Raw genomic sequence first — 15,364 nt, forward strand, 5'->3', positions numbered from 1 at the left:
GAAGAAACTAACGTCAAAAGACGAGGAAATGGGGGATATATCAAATGAAAATGAAACACAAGGATGAGACAAGTAGTTACTGGTGTAAAGTTTTTGTGTTGATACACTAGTATGTTATAATCTTAGCTTACTATCAGCTTTATTAGTACAAATCAATTTTAGTAATGTAATTGAGGTTGAGGTTGAGGTTGAGGTGATGGAGTAGTGATATTATTCCCACATTATATCTCCGAGGTTTAGGGATTAAATCTCATGAGACTTATTTGAGGGATTTTCTTTATCTCTTTCATCAAATGAGCCCCTTTCTTCTTGAAAAGGACACAATCTTAATTAGATACTACTAAGGTTAAATTCATATTTGTCTGTTTTTAACCATTGATTCTTATATAAGTTTAAAATCTAAAAAAACATTTACGCCCCATTTGACTTTACATGGTCTCCAAAACGCGTCTTATAAATAAAATATATGATGTGAGGAACCTAACAAAATCCCACTCAATTACATAGTATATAATCTCTACTACATAGTATATAATCTCTTGTAAATAAACGATAATGCATGGTTAAATTTTTTAAACTAAAATCCAATCCAATTCGGGCAAAAATAAGGCCCTTTTTAGTTGAAGGGATTTGGATGGAAAAGAAAAGAAAGGAAATTGTTTTAATCATATTCACATATTTGGTTGAATAAATGACATAAAAATCTAAAGGAAAGGAAGGGAAGTGAGAGGAAAGTCTCTTAACAAAATTTTGGCTTTTCTTTCCTCCCAAAATTGGAGGAATTTGACTGGAAAGAGAAAAATAAAAGTAATTTCCTTTCTCTTCCCTTCATTTCCTTTCATCAACCAAATATTGGAAAATAAAATCACCTTTCTTTTCCCTTCCCATCCTTTCTCTTCTTTTCCTTTACTAATATTGAACCAAATAAAGCCTAAAGGAACAGGAGAGTATACATTTTACATACCCATCCTATTTTACATACGTTTTTAACCATTGATCAATCGATTCTCATTTTTTGTCTGTTCTATACTCTTTAGTCTTTCTTTCCGTCAATAATCCGTACTCGTCTCCTCCCCGGGAAGCCGCAATTTCCTATCAAATTTCTAGGGTTTTCAATTCACAACTTACCCCCAATTTTACCCCCAAATCATTCAAAAATCATCAATAATCACAAAATCTTCTCGTAATACCATTCAATTTCTTACAAAACCATCCAATTTCATTCAATTTTTCGAATCAAAACAATGTCATCGGGTCAATCGAGGTCGGTGTTAGAAGGCGACTTACAGATAGTTGCAGTAGAAGATAAGCCGACAACAATGTCCGCTTTGCCACCTAGACCGCCGCCATCGACAAGCAACGCGATCGTAGAGTACACTCGCGCTCCTTTCAAAGAAGAAGAGGAAGATATTGAGATTAAACTACGTCGTATTCTTGAGAATGTTCCTGTTCGTGTTAGTAATACTTCTGGTAGTTCTGCTGGTTCTGGCTCCGGCGATTTTCATCAGGTTTCCTTTCTCTAAAACCCTAAGCCCTTAATTTTCATTCATTTATTTAAATAACTCTTTATGTTGTTTTTAGGAAATTTTAGTTGTTAATTTTATTTATTCAGTTGTGATTTGGTAGCTAAATGCAGTTTAATTTGCAAGAACAATAGATTATGAGAACTTGGGGGAGTAAATATAGTGGTTGAAGTTGATATCTTTTTGAGTCGAAATTAGGGATTACTGTTTAACAAGCGAAAAGGGGAAATTTTGATGCTTGTGGTATACAGTGGAATCTTGCAAGTGATGCGATTTAAGGATGATTTTGCCTATTTGTTTAATGAGTTTTTCTGTGGTTATTGCTAGTTGGTTGTGTAAGAAGTTATGTGTGTAATGTATTTCGGGTTGTAATTTATTTTTGAAATCGAGCTTGACTCCTGCAAAAATTAGAGTAAGTGAAATGATCATGACCAATTGTTGAAATTTCTTAGGAGGTTATAATCACAAAACAAATTGAGCAAAGGGGCGGTTTTCTGTGTTATGAATTATTAGTTGGAAGTTGGAGTGGATACTTTGGTTTGTGGAAATGGTTCAGTTGGGAGCATGAGTGATAAGGAAACGGAGACACATGTTCGACGTGGATGATTTGTGTGATGAGGAAGTTTATGATACAGCTCAAGTTCATCATCTTGTTTTTTTTTTATTGCTTGATGTTGTAGATGGAAGTAATAGGTAGGGCATATGGCTGAATTACCGGAAATGGGTGCATTTAGTTTGTCAATGAAAACTATAATTCAATACATAAGCAATACTTCTTATATAATTGCAACCTTTATCCACTGAAAGGTTTTAGCAAATAGGAAAATCTAGGGTGGGAGAAAAGGAGGAATCTTCTTTTGCTGGTTTGATGACAAATGCATCTTCTGTTTGCTTTGTGTAACACTCTTCTTGTAGCTTCATTTGTCACTTATATAAGTCATTTAGGTTTAAAGGTATCAAAGTTTTTGTTTTCAAACTTTTCACTGCAACTCTCGACTTGAATTTAATAACCTTGACTGCTGCTGAATGGTGGAACCATATATTCTCTTGCTTTAGTATACTTGTCAATTTGTCATGTTTAGCTGGGAACCCGTGGGTGCCTTTGAACAACCTTCTACAAGTTTTATGAACAACTTTCTTTAAGTTTTATTAACAACCTTCTACAAGTTTTACTGTTTTAGTATTCATCCTTGAACTACTCGTTTATTCTGCAAGAGTCTGACTGTCGCGTGTTAAATATATTTGGCGTCCTTTTTTTTTTTCTCATGTATGGGCAATGCCATGCTGTCATGGTTACTGTATAAGCATGAGGTTGAGTTTGGGCATTGCCATACTGCCATGGTTACATTATTCTCTTCTTTGACGTGCCCATCCTATAGCTCCTCTGGTGTGTAAAATGCATTTGCTGGAGAGCCATTGAGAAATGAGTTATTACTAGCTGTTTGTTTTAAGACAAAACAACTGAAACTAAGATTGTGATTGTGTTGGCATGCATTATTTGAATAAAATGCAAAATCTGGATGAGGGTATCAGGGTGGACCTTACAAGTGAAGTACATAATTTTCTTTATCTTAGACACAGTACCTCAAGGCTCAAGTTAGTTTTCATTATTACCTTTTACTAGCTCCTTAAAAAACTGGTCAAACATGTTGAACCTAATTGATGGCAATTATGCATAGTTGTGCACCTGACATTCTCGACTCCTACATTTCTGCCTGTTTATCTTACCTCTGTGTGTGTGTGTATTTGAATATATATAATCTATATGGGTTGACCAATGGCCTATTTCAGGTAAGGTGCGCTTATGTTCTTGTGTTTATTCCCCCTTCCTATTTTTTGTGACCCAAAGACAGATTCTTGTTATCCTGGTTTGAATGCTAAATTTGTATTGAAGTACCGGCAAATGAGGCGGAAAGAGCAAGACAGGCTTGTCAGAATGGAAGTTGACTATCAAAGAAGGAGAGAGGTTGCAGAATTCGAATATAGAAGAGAACAAAGACTGAAAGCTGCTGAAGAACAAGCAGCTAAAAAGCGTGCAAAACGCCAGAAAAAGAAGCAGAGAAAGAAGGAGAAGAGAAGCAAACCCAATACAGCTGGAGGCGAGCATCAGAAAGTGGATGTTTCCGATGATAGCGGGGATACTGATAATGATGAGAAGACAGGAGATGATTGAGCACTTCCGGAAGACTTTCTCCGGCAGTGATTTTTCTCCAATTGCCATATAACACAAAATTGCTCAAATTGTGATTGGCTGAAGCAAAGTAGAGATCTCCATTTGTCCTGAATTACAGCGCTTTGCTAACTCTGAGATCATTCAATAGATCATTCAATTGGAAATTAAAAATTGATAGTTGCATGGTTGAGCCAAGTACGGTTATATTGGTTATTGAACAAACCCTCAACAGTTCATGTTTTTGGACACTCATGACTGAGCAACTACGATTTCATGTATTTGCATAGTACGGTTATTGGGCATAATAGTATGTTTTATAGATTGCTGTGTTGTATGCCTCATTTAGTTGCTAATTGCTATGTAATAGACTAATAGCTATGTACTTGCTTAATTCAAAGTTTCATGGCCGTGCACTGTTGTGCCTTAGCCCCCATATGACTGAGCCACCCCACTATACTTCGAAATGAAATTTCGAAATTCAGCTAACACAATAAAGTGAAGCAGGGGATTACGGATCAAAAAGTTTGGAATCATATCAACTTCTACTTCAAACTTCGTATGTTTTATCTGAGTTAAGCATAAGGTTGGTGATTATGTTTTATATTTTTTTACTATTTGGTGATTATGTTATTTTTTTCACCGTTTGGTGATTAGAGGGGTAATTCTGGCAAAAAATAAATAAAAAGGAAGCAAAAACTTAATCACTTGTCAGATATGGGTTAAAAACTTGGTCACTTGTGGTTAACCAATAGGAAAAAAACAGGTATTTAATTTTTTTTTATTCACACGAGGCACGTCAAATTTGTGAAAATGACGCCTCTTATGAACTTTTCCCAAAATTTCCCCCTTTGGTGCACTTCTTCCCCTTCCCCACGTTTCCTTTTTTTTTTTTATTTTTTTTATTTTCTTTACTAGTTCTTCAAACTTCACTCTTAATGAATAATGGTGATTTGCTCTTTTGGAAAGCTTGATTAAAGGAGTTCGGCACTTTGAAAGGTAAATTTGTACTTGATCTCTTTGGTTAAGTTATTCATAATTGCCTCAATCGTTGTGTCGTCTTTAAAATCGAAAAAAGTAGGGTTTAAAGTGTCAAAAATTGTGGAATTCTTCCTGAATTTAGGGTCGAATTTGGTGTTTGATGATAAAATTTCGTATTTTTACCTTTAGATTATTGTTGTAAGACTCTTGATTTGCTAATGCATGGTTAAATTGGGTGGGTATCTTGACTTTAGTGTAATTCGAAGGAGTAGTGTGAAACAGAGTAATTGTACTTAATTGAAAGAATTTAGTATTTAATGTCAAGTAAAGTGTATTTATGTGTTAATTTGTGGGATTTGTTAAACATCGCCCACAAATTACTACATAAAGCCCACAAAATTCACTTGGTTTGACAATATTGCCCTTGACCTAAAAAAAACACTCACACTCTCATCTCTCATCGCTCATCTTCTTTCAACCTCTCTAAAAAAAAAATTCAAACAACGGCAATGTCGAGGCGGCAAGGCAAGGAATTGGCGGCGGCGGCGGAGGGAAGGAGGTCCCAAGGAGGCAAGGTACAATTTGTAAAAAAAAAAAAAAAAAAAAAAAAAAGGAAAAACCGCCGTGACGGAGGTGGGGCGCCCTGGCTGGACGCCCAGCCAGCGGTGGTGGCGCCAGCTGCAGACGCCGCCACCAGTAGGCTGGCGCCTGGGCTGGACGCCATAGCCACGGTTGTGGCGTTTATTCAAGGCGCCGCAGCCGTGGCTGTGGCGTCCAGCCCAGGCGCCAGCCCACTGGTGGCGGCGTCTGCAGCTGGCGCCACCACCGCTGGCTGGGCGTCCAGCCAAGGCGCCCCCCCCTTTTTTTTCTTTTTTTTTTTATATTTGTTTTAAAATATTGTTTTTTTTTTTTTTTTTTTTTTTGTGTAATATCTTTTTGAATTGTTTTTATATTTTGTTGTTTATTTTTATAAATTTTTTCAATTTTGTTGTATTTTTTTTATGTTTATATTTTGTTTACAATTATTTGTTTGTTTTTTTGTACATTTTTATTTTTATTCTCTATTTTGATTTGTTTTAAATTTTTTTTGTGACTTTGATATTGTTTTTGGTTAGTTAATTTATTTTAAATTTTATTATTGATATTGTTTTTGGTTAGTTAATTTATTTTAATTGGGAATGAATTATTTATGTTTATATATATTCTTCTGTGTTGATTTTATTTCCTTTCTAAGTGTATTTTTTATTCTATTATTTTTATTTAAGTGTTTTGTTAATTTCTTTATTATGTTAATTTGTTAGTATGTTTTTAGTTTATTTGATTTGGGTAGTAGTTTATTTGATTTAGGTGTGAAGATCGCATCCGTGTTGCAGCGGTGTTTGTACCCCAGTGTACGTAGGACGCACGACGCACAGCTGAGTGCTTATGTTTTTCTACTCCTCGGATGTACCTTGTTTCCGGATAAGAGCGGCGGAAACAAGCTCAGGCCACGCGACACAGTAGAGGTGTGTGACCCCGACAGTGTAGGCCAGTTTTCCTGGGGATCGGCTCAGTGAAATAGCACACCCACACCGAGCATACACTTCATCAGCCAAGTCCCTCATCCTGTTCAGCTCAGTGAGAATCAACCCCAAGCAGTAGTGCGACACACGACCATGGAGAATCTTAAATATAAAATGGCTATACATCGTACCATGTCGTCGTCTGGAGTCCTCTAGAGAGTTCCTGATGCCGTTCTTCTGAGTTTCAATTGACTTGTTAAGTCTATCGAACAGTGTATCCAAAGCAGCGGTCGATGAATCAATCCAGTCCTTGGTAGCTCTATGAGCGCTCTCAACTCTACATGTTGTAGTGTTCCCGAAATGAAGTACCTGGCTTGTCCAATATTTGACAAACTTTTCCCTGTGAGGGACCCATTGCTGCATCACATAGTCCACCAGTGCCGGACACCACTGGTACGAATCCCTGAAGTTAGCCAATGCTCGCTCATACGCTTCCTCTGTGGTAGCCTGTAGGATCTTCCGCCACTTACCATTCACCAATCTCTCTGCTATTTCCAAATTCTTGTTGAAAAGGTTGTAGGCTTTCACTTTCACGCAGTTGTTGATGTGCCATGTGCACAATAAGTGGTTCGATTCTGGAAACAACTCTGCTATAGGGGCAAAGAGACCTCCCTCACAGTCGCTGACGATGGCTGTTGGATGAACATTAGGCCCGATGTAGTTTCTCAGCTTCTCCAACACCCAATAATAACTTGGAGCCGTCTCATCCTTGATGATTGCATGACCAATCAGAAAGTTCTGGTTCGTTGGAGTCATCCCCATGATCTCAACCAGTGGGAACTTGTACTTGTTTGTCTTGTACGTTGAGTCGATCAAAATCACAAATGGCCAAGACTTGATCATATCAGCACAATCAGGATGCACAAGGAAAAGATGAGTCACCTCCGTTGTATCTTCATCAGAATCAAACCAGAACAGGTAACCACGTGATTGTGCCTGGTGTAGCAGCTGCTGTATAGGGTTCCTTCCCTCTGACCGTTCAAACCTGAGTTGCTGTCTGACGTTGTAGATGTGTCTTCGGTTTGGATGGTCTTCTGGAAATTTCTCTAACACAGATGCTAATATTTTAGCAGGCTTGACTTGAGCATCACTCATTTCTTTCACAACTACTTTCGCAGCAGGACTTAAGCCGCTCAGCTGTCGATGAACCTCTTCATATACTATCATCTCATGGTTGTGATACCCCCATTTAGAGTAACCAATCACTTCCCAACCGTCACGACTCCGTAGTTGTCGAACCTTTACTCTGAACTCACACCCACAACCTTTCCGCTTTGTATCAAACCGAGTGGCTGTACGAAAATCCCTGTCTTCTCTTTTGCGATAACGGTCACATCTCAAAATTCGATCCATTCTACCATCTCGTTGAGATTTATGAGTTACTACTACCAAGCAAAATCCAGCTGCAATTGCAACCTGTTTTGCCCAATCAATCGCCTGTTGAGCTTCTTCGAATGGACCATCATGTCCAAATATCCCACTGTAATCATTTCCGTCTCCACCATAATCCTGCATCAATTATATATTACAATAAATACATTTAACGGATAATACATTTAATTTCTATATTTACACAGAATTAACACAAAAAAAAGCATAATTTTGTATAATCAAACTTAATTTTTATAAAAACCCAATTCGAATTTTCAAACTAAATTTAAAAATATACCATTTCGAATTTCAAACTTAATTTTAAAAAAACCTATTTCGAATTTTCAAAATTAATTTAAAAAAAAACCCATTTCGAATTTTTTTAAAAAATCATTTTCGATTTTTTTTTAAAAAAAAAATAAATAAATAAAAAACAACAACGAAATCAAAAAAGAAAAAAAAAATTAATTTATAAGGGTGGCGTCTTCCAGGGCTGCCACAGCCACTGGACTGGCGCCTGGCAGGGCCGCCTCAGCCAGTAGAGTGGCGCCTGGCCAGGACGCCAGTCTGGTGGTCTGGGCGTCTGGCCAGGACGCCAGTCTGGTGGTCTGGGCTGGACGCCACTCTGGTGGTCTGGGCGTCTGGGCTGGACGCCACTCTGGTGGTTCTGGCGTCTGGCTTGGACGTCCAAGCTACGGTTTGGGCGTCCATCCTAGGCGCCAGAGCCACTCCGACGGTAAACCCCGTGAATTTTAATGGTGACTTACCTCGTTTTCCGTCGACGACGACGTACCTACGGCGTCCCCCGCATCTCCGGCCTGCCCTCCGGTCTCCCCCGGCGAGCCAGTACGGCTCCACATTTTTTAAACCGAGATTATTTCAATTTTAGAAAATGGGCATAATGGTCACACCAAGTCATATTTGTGGGCTTTATATGGTAATTTGCGGGCGATGTTTAGCGATTCACTAATTTGTTTGTGAATTATATGGAAGTTGTTTTATTTTCAATATGTGTTGATGTTAAACAATAGCTATTGAGTTTTTAATTGAATGCCAATTATATGTTTTAGATGGAGATGATCCCAATGGCACTTGTTGTTCGATTTGGTGGGGTGTGGAAACATACTCCTGATTTATACTTTTGTAATTTATCCCAACAGCTAGTATTATACGGAGTATATTCAGCTTTGAAACTCATTTCAGGATTTAATATTGATAAGTGATTATGTTTTTGGGAAAGTGATTAAGTTTATGTTGGGCGACTAAGTTTTTTTGTTTTTTCGTTTTTTTTTTTTTTTTTTTTTGAGTTCAAAACAATTAAAAGATGTTCCGGTGAGTTAACCCAAAGGGTGAAATAAAAAAACTTGATCACCAAAGGGTGAAATAAAAAAACTTGATCACCAAAGGGTGAAAAAAACAAAAACTTGATCACCATTTGTATACTTAACTCTGTTTTATCTATTACTTCGTACTATGTAAAATGGTTTGAAGATGAGACTTTATGACAATTACTGTTTGGTGTAGTTTTTTTTCCTCTTTATTCACTCCATATTATTTTAACCTTTTAGCTAATCATTTTTTAGGGCTATGATTTACATTACTATTATCTCAAGTTCAAATTAATTGAAAAAAGTTACTTGAAGATAAGTTTTGGATGCTAATGTGTAGTTAGACTTGCTTCACTCACACATATTCATGGCCATCATGGGTTTATTTTGTTGAAACATGACATTGATATTAGTATGATAATATATGGTAAAATTAAACACCGGCTGAGCTAAAATTTCCTTTTGTAACTTCTTACATGTACTTGTATCATGTATTATTTTCCTTACAAAAGTATGATAATTTTCTTAATTTGGTCATATTAATGTCTCATCCATAACAATTCTTTAAATGTGAGGAGAATGGTCCCTAATTTCCCAATTGTCATCCATTGCATAGAGTCTAGTATACTTTTTAGAGGTTAAATTCAAATAAAAATGCAACCTAAATTTATACTCATAGGTATTTTGTCCTCTTTTTATCTTAAAGTTAGCTACAATAATTTCAGTATTATATAAATTCCATCTACATCATTTGCTCATACAATTTGTATTTTTCACGCAAAAAAATAATGTCAATTAGAGTATATATAAAAAAAAAAAAAAAAAAAAAAAAACTACAAGTATACAAGTACGTAATTTTTTTACAATCAAGTACGTAAATGCCGTATTGGACAACAATAATTCATTAATTTGTCATTTCCGGTAGCAACAATTGTATGAATATTCCCTCTATTTTCAATATCATAATAACGTAAAATTGTCGTCACCATTTCAATTTTCATTTCTTTCTCAACTGCTTTCCCTAACATCCAATTTTTCTCTCTCTTCCTCTTTCTCTTTCTTAAGAATCTCGAATCAGAAACCCTAATTCTTCAAAGAATAGGAGAATCCACAAACCCTAACAATCATATAATGGGCGATTCTCACTCTAATCGTCGCATTTCTGTTCATCAAACTCTCGGCTCTGGTTATGGTACTCTTTCTCTCTCCTCAAATTTTCATCCAATTTCGTTTGATCTCTGCAATTTCGATCATTTCTGCTGATTTCTTGACGCAATTTTGATGAATTTTGATGTAATTTTCAGTTGCAGACGTGCTATTATGGAGAAAACGTTTCGGAAGTATTTTGTTGCTAGTCTCATCAACATCATTATGGCTTCTCTTTGAACGTGCTGGTTATAATCCTTTAACTTTCGTCGCTAATGTGCTTTTGCTTCTTGTTGCTATCCTCTTTTTCTGGGCGAAATCTGCTTCTCTTCTCAATAGGTAATTGATTTTCTTTGGTTTTATGTTTTGATGATTTCTTTGATGTTGGTTGAAATTGAAATGTGGTGAATTTGTTTGTTGTGATTGATGAACTAGACCTCTTCCACCTGTCCCTGATTTGGAAGTATCGGATAAGTCGATCGAGCAGGCCGCTGATGTGATTCGAGTTTGGCTTAATCGTGCATTGGCTGTTGCTCATGAGATTGCTGTTTGTGGGAATTTGAGGGTTCTTCTTCAGGTTTTGTGTCTTAATTGGTGGAAAATTGTGTTTTCTGTTTGCAATTTGTTCATAATTAGTCATAGTAATTCTGAATTTTGCGTTCAGGTTGCGGTATTGTTGTGGTTGATTTCATACATTGGTAGTTTGTGCAATTTCGTCACATTTGTCTATATTGGTGAGTGCTTTTATATGATCACGCTTTTCACTGCTTTTTTTGTGCTGCTCTTGGCTTATGGGTATCACTGTGTATTAATATTGATGTTTGATTCGATAAATTGGGTAGGATTCCTTCTTGCTCTATCGGTGCCAATGTTGTATGAAAAATACCAGAGGCAGGTTGATGAGAAGATGAATGTAGCATGTAGACTACTCGATGCTGGTTACAGAAAGGTTGATGCAACTGTTTTAAGAAAGATCCCAGTGTCATTGTACAAGAAAAAGAAGAAGACTCAGTAGGCTGAAGTGGTAATCTTCTTTCCTGATTGCTTTACTTGGTATAGCTTTTGAATTGGAAAATGCATCTGTAGTATTTTCTTCTTATTATGATGGTATGTGCTGGGGTTATGTGTCAGTTTTTTGGCCTTTAAAATCAATGTTTACATTTTTATGTTGATGTTCCTTGTGATCTTAGGTGAGTGACTTAGACATAGCATGACATTAGTGTCAAAGCATTGAATTGAGAATATTGGGTTTGGGATTTGAAATAGATTTCATCCCGGGCATACATACATCATGTGCAAGTTTTCCTTTGGTATAGTTGTAGTTTCCTCTCCACACAATGCTGTTATTTCTAAAGAATCGCGGATTATGTTTGTTCCAAGCTTATACTGCACTGTATATGAAGCCTGAAAATTTCATTGTACATTTGCTTTGGTATTTTGGGGTAGGGAGATATGTTCCTTTTGTGAACCTTAATGAGTAATGCATACTTTTCCTTTTCCATTAGTCCTTCTCTAACAAGGGGGAAGTTGTGCTAACATTTACTTCTGATATTGATATTTTAGGTTTGTGTTTATGTGGTTTGTTTATGCCATAGGTGTAGAATTTAGCAGAAATCTTAATTGGTATGCCACTATCCTAAAGATGTGTAGATTTGCTTGTATGGGTTCAACATAGAGGGCTTTGAAAATTATAATATCTTTTTCAGTAATTGTATTGTAACTAATGTAAGAGTGACTAATGATAAACAGACGTAAAGAACACATGGATACTAATAATGTCTTAACTTCATCCAGAGGTTTGTTAATAATCACCTTGGGAGTTTAATTAGCCCCAAAATAGGCCCAAATAGGAAATCATAGCTCAAAACTGAAGGATGGGTTGTGTGTGTGGGTGTGGGTTGGGGGGGGGGGGGTTGTATAAATTCAAGGCATAATTTAACAAATTGAATGGATTTAGGAGTTATGTGTTGTACACCATTTACTCCAGTTATTTTGTGCTTCAAGGCTGTAGTGTTGAGAAATTTTCCTTTGATCATAGTGTGTAGTGTTGTCTTTATTTCTTTTTCCATCCAGCTACATGTAATGGAATAAGGAGCTATTTGTTGTAGACTGGACCATTTGATGTGGGTGCGAGTGTGTTTTCTGTAATTCTGGTTCTATATAATTTACCTTATAATTTCCTGTTTTAGGTATAAGTGAAGATTATATTGATTTGGTGCAGTCCTGTTTTATCAAACATGATCTTATAATATCATGGTGTGGATATTTTGATCAAATTATGCTCTGTACCTGCTCTAAAATTGATTAGTCACCTTATCTCAGTGTGATATTTTGTTGTCATTATGGCAATAATATGGCAGTTGCAAGTTGCAAATGCATTTAATACCTGACTTAACTGTATCATTCTGCTGTGTTATGATATAAAGCTAACAATTGTGAGAAGATTGAGACTGACATTTAGTTTTTTCTCTACTAGTGATGTGAAGTGTTTTTTGTTTGTTTATTAAAGGGAAAAGATGTACTCAATTGTCTCTTATTTATTTGTTTTTGTTTGTTTAGTGATGGTAAGGTTTCTTCTATTAAGTCACTCCTCCATCTGAAAACATATTTATCAGTCTGGAGCTTTGTAAACTTTGATCTTGCATGATACATCTAACATCTTTCATGAAGTTCTTAACGTGAGACTAAGTTATTATTTGATGGATATTGTTAACATATGTGAAGAAATAATATTTTTTCCCCCAATTGAGGTAAGGGAGAGGTTGATAATTAGCAATATTGATTCTTTTTGAAAGGTTTTTTTATAAGAGATTATGGGATAACACTTGAGCAAAATGCATGTAACACCTAAAAACCTCTTTTTGAAAGTTTCCTACGAATCCAATCTTTTGCTAGCCCTAGTGACGGAGGGCTTGATGTGACTGCCTGGATGATATATGGGTGGGACTGATGATGACAGCCCTATTAATTATGAGACTGGCATAGGAATGTTGCTTTATAAAAGGGGACATGTATGAAAATTACTGAGCTGCATCATTATTGAGAAGAGGAGTCTTGAGAAAGGATATGGAGACTCTTTCATCTTAGTATGCCATGACAATGTTGCTTTATAGAGGAGACGTGAGGAGATTTGGATGATAGCGTTTTGTGTGCTTATAGAAGAGCCATGGATGATTTCTTGACTATAACCTGCTATTTCTTATTTTGGTTGATGCCATTGTAAATAAGTCAGCATTTTCAGTTCACGCTGTTTCAATCTTGTATGATCGGAGGGGAGGGGGGATGAGACTTTGGATGCTGGACCTACACATGTTTATAGTATTTTACTCGCCTTTATAAATCTGCTTTACTAACTAATCACTGAAATATACATCCAGAAAAGGAATTTATCTGGGTGGTCTGCTTCGATCTTGTGCAACATTTCCATTGTATATTGGCACTTTGATTCGCTTTTGTGGATCTGTTATTAGAATGTAGTTATGAATTACCTTGCAAAAGAATGTAGTAATGAATTACGGTGTTAAAGATTTAAAGTTGGTGCTTCTGATGGGAGCCTAGAACTTATAAACTGGTAATCCCATGATTGGAGCATTGAACTATATAAACTCATTCTGTTCACTAAGGCTATGTTTGGATAACAAAAAATGGAAGGAAAGGAAGTGAAGGGAAAGGGAGGGAGACAAAGTTCCTTGTTTGGATAATATGTTGGGGGAGGGAGGGATCCATTTTCCCTCCTCTTTTAATAAAGACCATCCCTTCAAAATTGGAGAGATTTGGAGGGAAAATGGAGCTCATCATTTCCTCCACTTTCCCTTCCTTCCCCTTCCTCCTATTTCCCTCCCTTCCATTTCCCTTCTAATTTCTTATCCAAACATAGCATAAAGTTACTTCTGATGTGTCATTAGTCTTTTCATTTTACATCAAATTTGAGCATATATGGTTTACTTTATTGCACGATCTCTTTTTGCTTGGCCATTGTGTTCACCTATTATCTGATGTATTTTTCAGATAAATTCAAGAGGATGTTCGAGCTGTGCATACTACACTTGTCTAGTAACACAATGTCCTAGATTGACGTTCACATTGGTCGTAGCTGGGATTTGGTTTGAGTGACTTGACTTTTTCTTTACAAGGTTTTAAGAAATGGGTAAATTTTGTAGTTGGATATCGATTGGCTTTACGGCGTTTCTTCCAGAACTGAGAAAGAGTGTAAGATATGTTCTAGGTGGTGAATTGGAGATCATCACTTTTTCTGATGGAGAAATTGGCATACATTAGTGTAAAATCATCAGCCTTAGGTTTCCTTTGTATTTTTTCAGTGATCAAGACTCTACATGAAGCTGGATATTGTTGAGCTCTTTTCTTGGTGAAAATATAGATTAATAGCTGAAAATGTGTGCTAAAAAATTTTTTTGATGGAAATTTGTGCCCATGTAATTTTAGCAAGCTATAGTAGGACTTAATGATACCTTTCCACATTTTGTTTGGACAGGTGTTTCACAAACAATTCTCATTCACTTTTGGGATTAATCTAGCATTTTGATATACACGCTATACAAATATAATTACATGTATTGTTAGCAACACATTCTTTTCTTTGGAGGGGAAAGACTAGAGCTGTGAATTTGGGTAAACGGGTCGGGTAAGAGTGGGTCGGGTCAATTCAGATTAATTCTATAACCTATGCGGGTCGGGTTTGGGTTGGGTCATGCTTGAGTCGGGTTATATTTCTTATCGGGTTTGGGTCGGGTTATATTCGGGTCGGGTGAACAATAGGTTGGGTTTAATTCTGGTTTTCACGGGTTAAAACGGGTTAAGGTAATTCTCGGGTTTGAGTCGGGTTCGGTTCAAGTCAATAATTTGCGGGTTAGAATCAGGTCGAGTCATACTCGGGTTTGAGTTGGATTCTATTCAAGTTAATAATTTATTATAATCAGGTCGGGTCATTTTCAAGTCAGGTCATTCTCGGGTTCAAGTCGGGTTCGATTCAAGTCAATAATTTGTGGGTTATACTCAGGTTGGGTCATTTCCAAGTTGGGTCATTCTCGGATTCAAGTCGGGTTATGTTCAAGTCAATAATTTGCAGGTTACAATCAGGTTGGGTCATTTCAAGGTCAGGTCATATTCGGGATTCAACTAAATATAAATAGATAATTATCATTTTTATCAAGCTAATTATTTCTTATGACTATAATATATATGGCAATATACTAAGGAACTATAGTGTATAATTTAGGAAGATAATTATCTCCTTTGACCATACAACAATATATACTATATTTA

At 36.4% G+C, this 15,364-nt stretch overlaps 2 protein-coding genes across 4 annotated transcripts; both read left to right on the forward strand.

Moving 5' to 3' along the window:
* Positions 1 to 942: 942 nt before the first annotated feature.
* On the forward strand, positions 943 to 4,131 carry LOC110716466 (PRKR-interacting protein 1-like). Of its 2 annotated transcripts, none has more exons than XM_021895096.1 (2): positions 943 to 1,508; positions 3,373 to 4,131. In XM_021895096.1, the coding sequence occupies exons 1-2, from the start codon at positions 1,245 to 1,247 to the stop codon at positions 3,694 to 3,696; spliced, it is 588 nt and encodes a 195-aa protein (XP_021750788.1). In that variant the 5' UTR covers positions 943 to 1,244; the 3' UTR covers positions 3,697 to 4,131. The 2 variants fall into 2 exon arrangements, with proteins under 2 accessions (XP_021750788.1, XP_021750789.1); XM_021895097.1 differs by having other exon boundaries at positions 954 to 1,508; positions 3,418 to 4,131.
* A 5,639-nt stretch (positions 4,132 to 9,770) lies between these two features.
* LOC110716474 (reticulon-like protein B11) lies at positions 9,771 to 14,559 on the forward strand. 2 transcript variants are annotated; one of them, XM_021895105.1, is made up of 6 exons: positions 9,782 to 10,127; positions 10,240 to 10,420; positions 10,517 to 10,658; positions 10,746 to 10,815; positions 10,924 to 11,105; positions 14,090 to 14,559. In XM_021895105.1, the coding sequence occupies exons 1-5, from the start codon at positions 10,067 to 10,069 to the stop codon at positions 11,094 to 11,096; spliced, it is 627 nt and encodes a 208-aa protein (XP_021750797.1). In that variant the 5' UTR covers positions 9,782 to 10,066; the 3' UTR covers positions 11,097 to 11,105; positions 14,090 to 14,559. The 2 variants fall into 2 exon arrangements, with proteins under 2 accessions (XP_021750796.1, XP_021750797.1); XM_021895104.1 differs by having other exon boundaries at positions 9,771 to 10,127; positions 10,517 to 10,815.
* The last annotated feature ends 805 nt before the right edge of the window (positions 14,560 to 15,364 follow it).

This window comes from Chenopodium quinoa, unplaced genomic scaffold (assembly GCF_001683475.1).
Source record: "Chenopodium quinoa cultivar QQ74 unplaced genomic scaffold, ASM168347v1, whole genome shotgun sequence".
In the NCBI taxonomy this organism is placed as follows: Eukaryota; Viridiplantae; Streptophyta; class Magnoliopsida; order Caryophyllales; family Amaranthaceae; genus Chenopodium; species Chenopodium quinoa.

Bases quoted from the DNA above. Each gene is read 5' to 3' on its own strand.
- LOC110716466 (XM_021895096.1), top strand. From the start codon at position 1,245: ATGTCATCGGGTCAATCGAGGTCGGTGTTAGAAGGCGACTTACAGATA. The intron at 1,509-3,372 runs GTTTCCTTTCTC...TGTGACCCAAAG, and splicing joins GCTCCGGCGATTTTCATCAG to ACAGATTCTTGTTATCCTGG.
- LOC110716474 (XM_021895104.1), top strand. From the start codon at position 10,067: ATGGGCGATTCTCACTCTAATCGTCGCATTTCTGTTCATCAAACTCTC. The intron at 10,128-10,239 runs GTACTCTTTCTC...TGTAATTTTCAG, and splicing joins AACTCTCGGCTCTGGTTATG to TTGCAGACGTGCTATTATGG. The intron at 10,816-10,923 runs GTGAGTGCTTTT...TAAATTGGGTAG, and splicing joins CGTCACATTTGTCTATATTG to GATTCCTTCTTGCTCTATCG.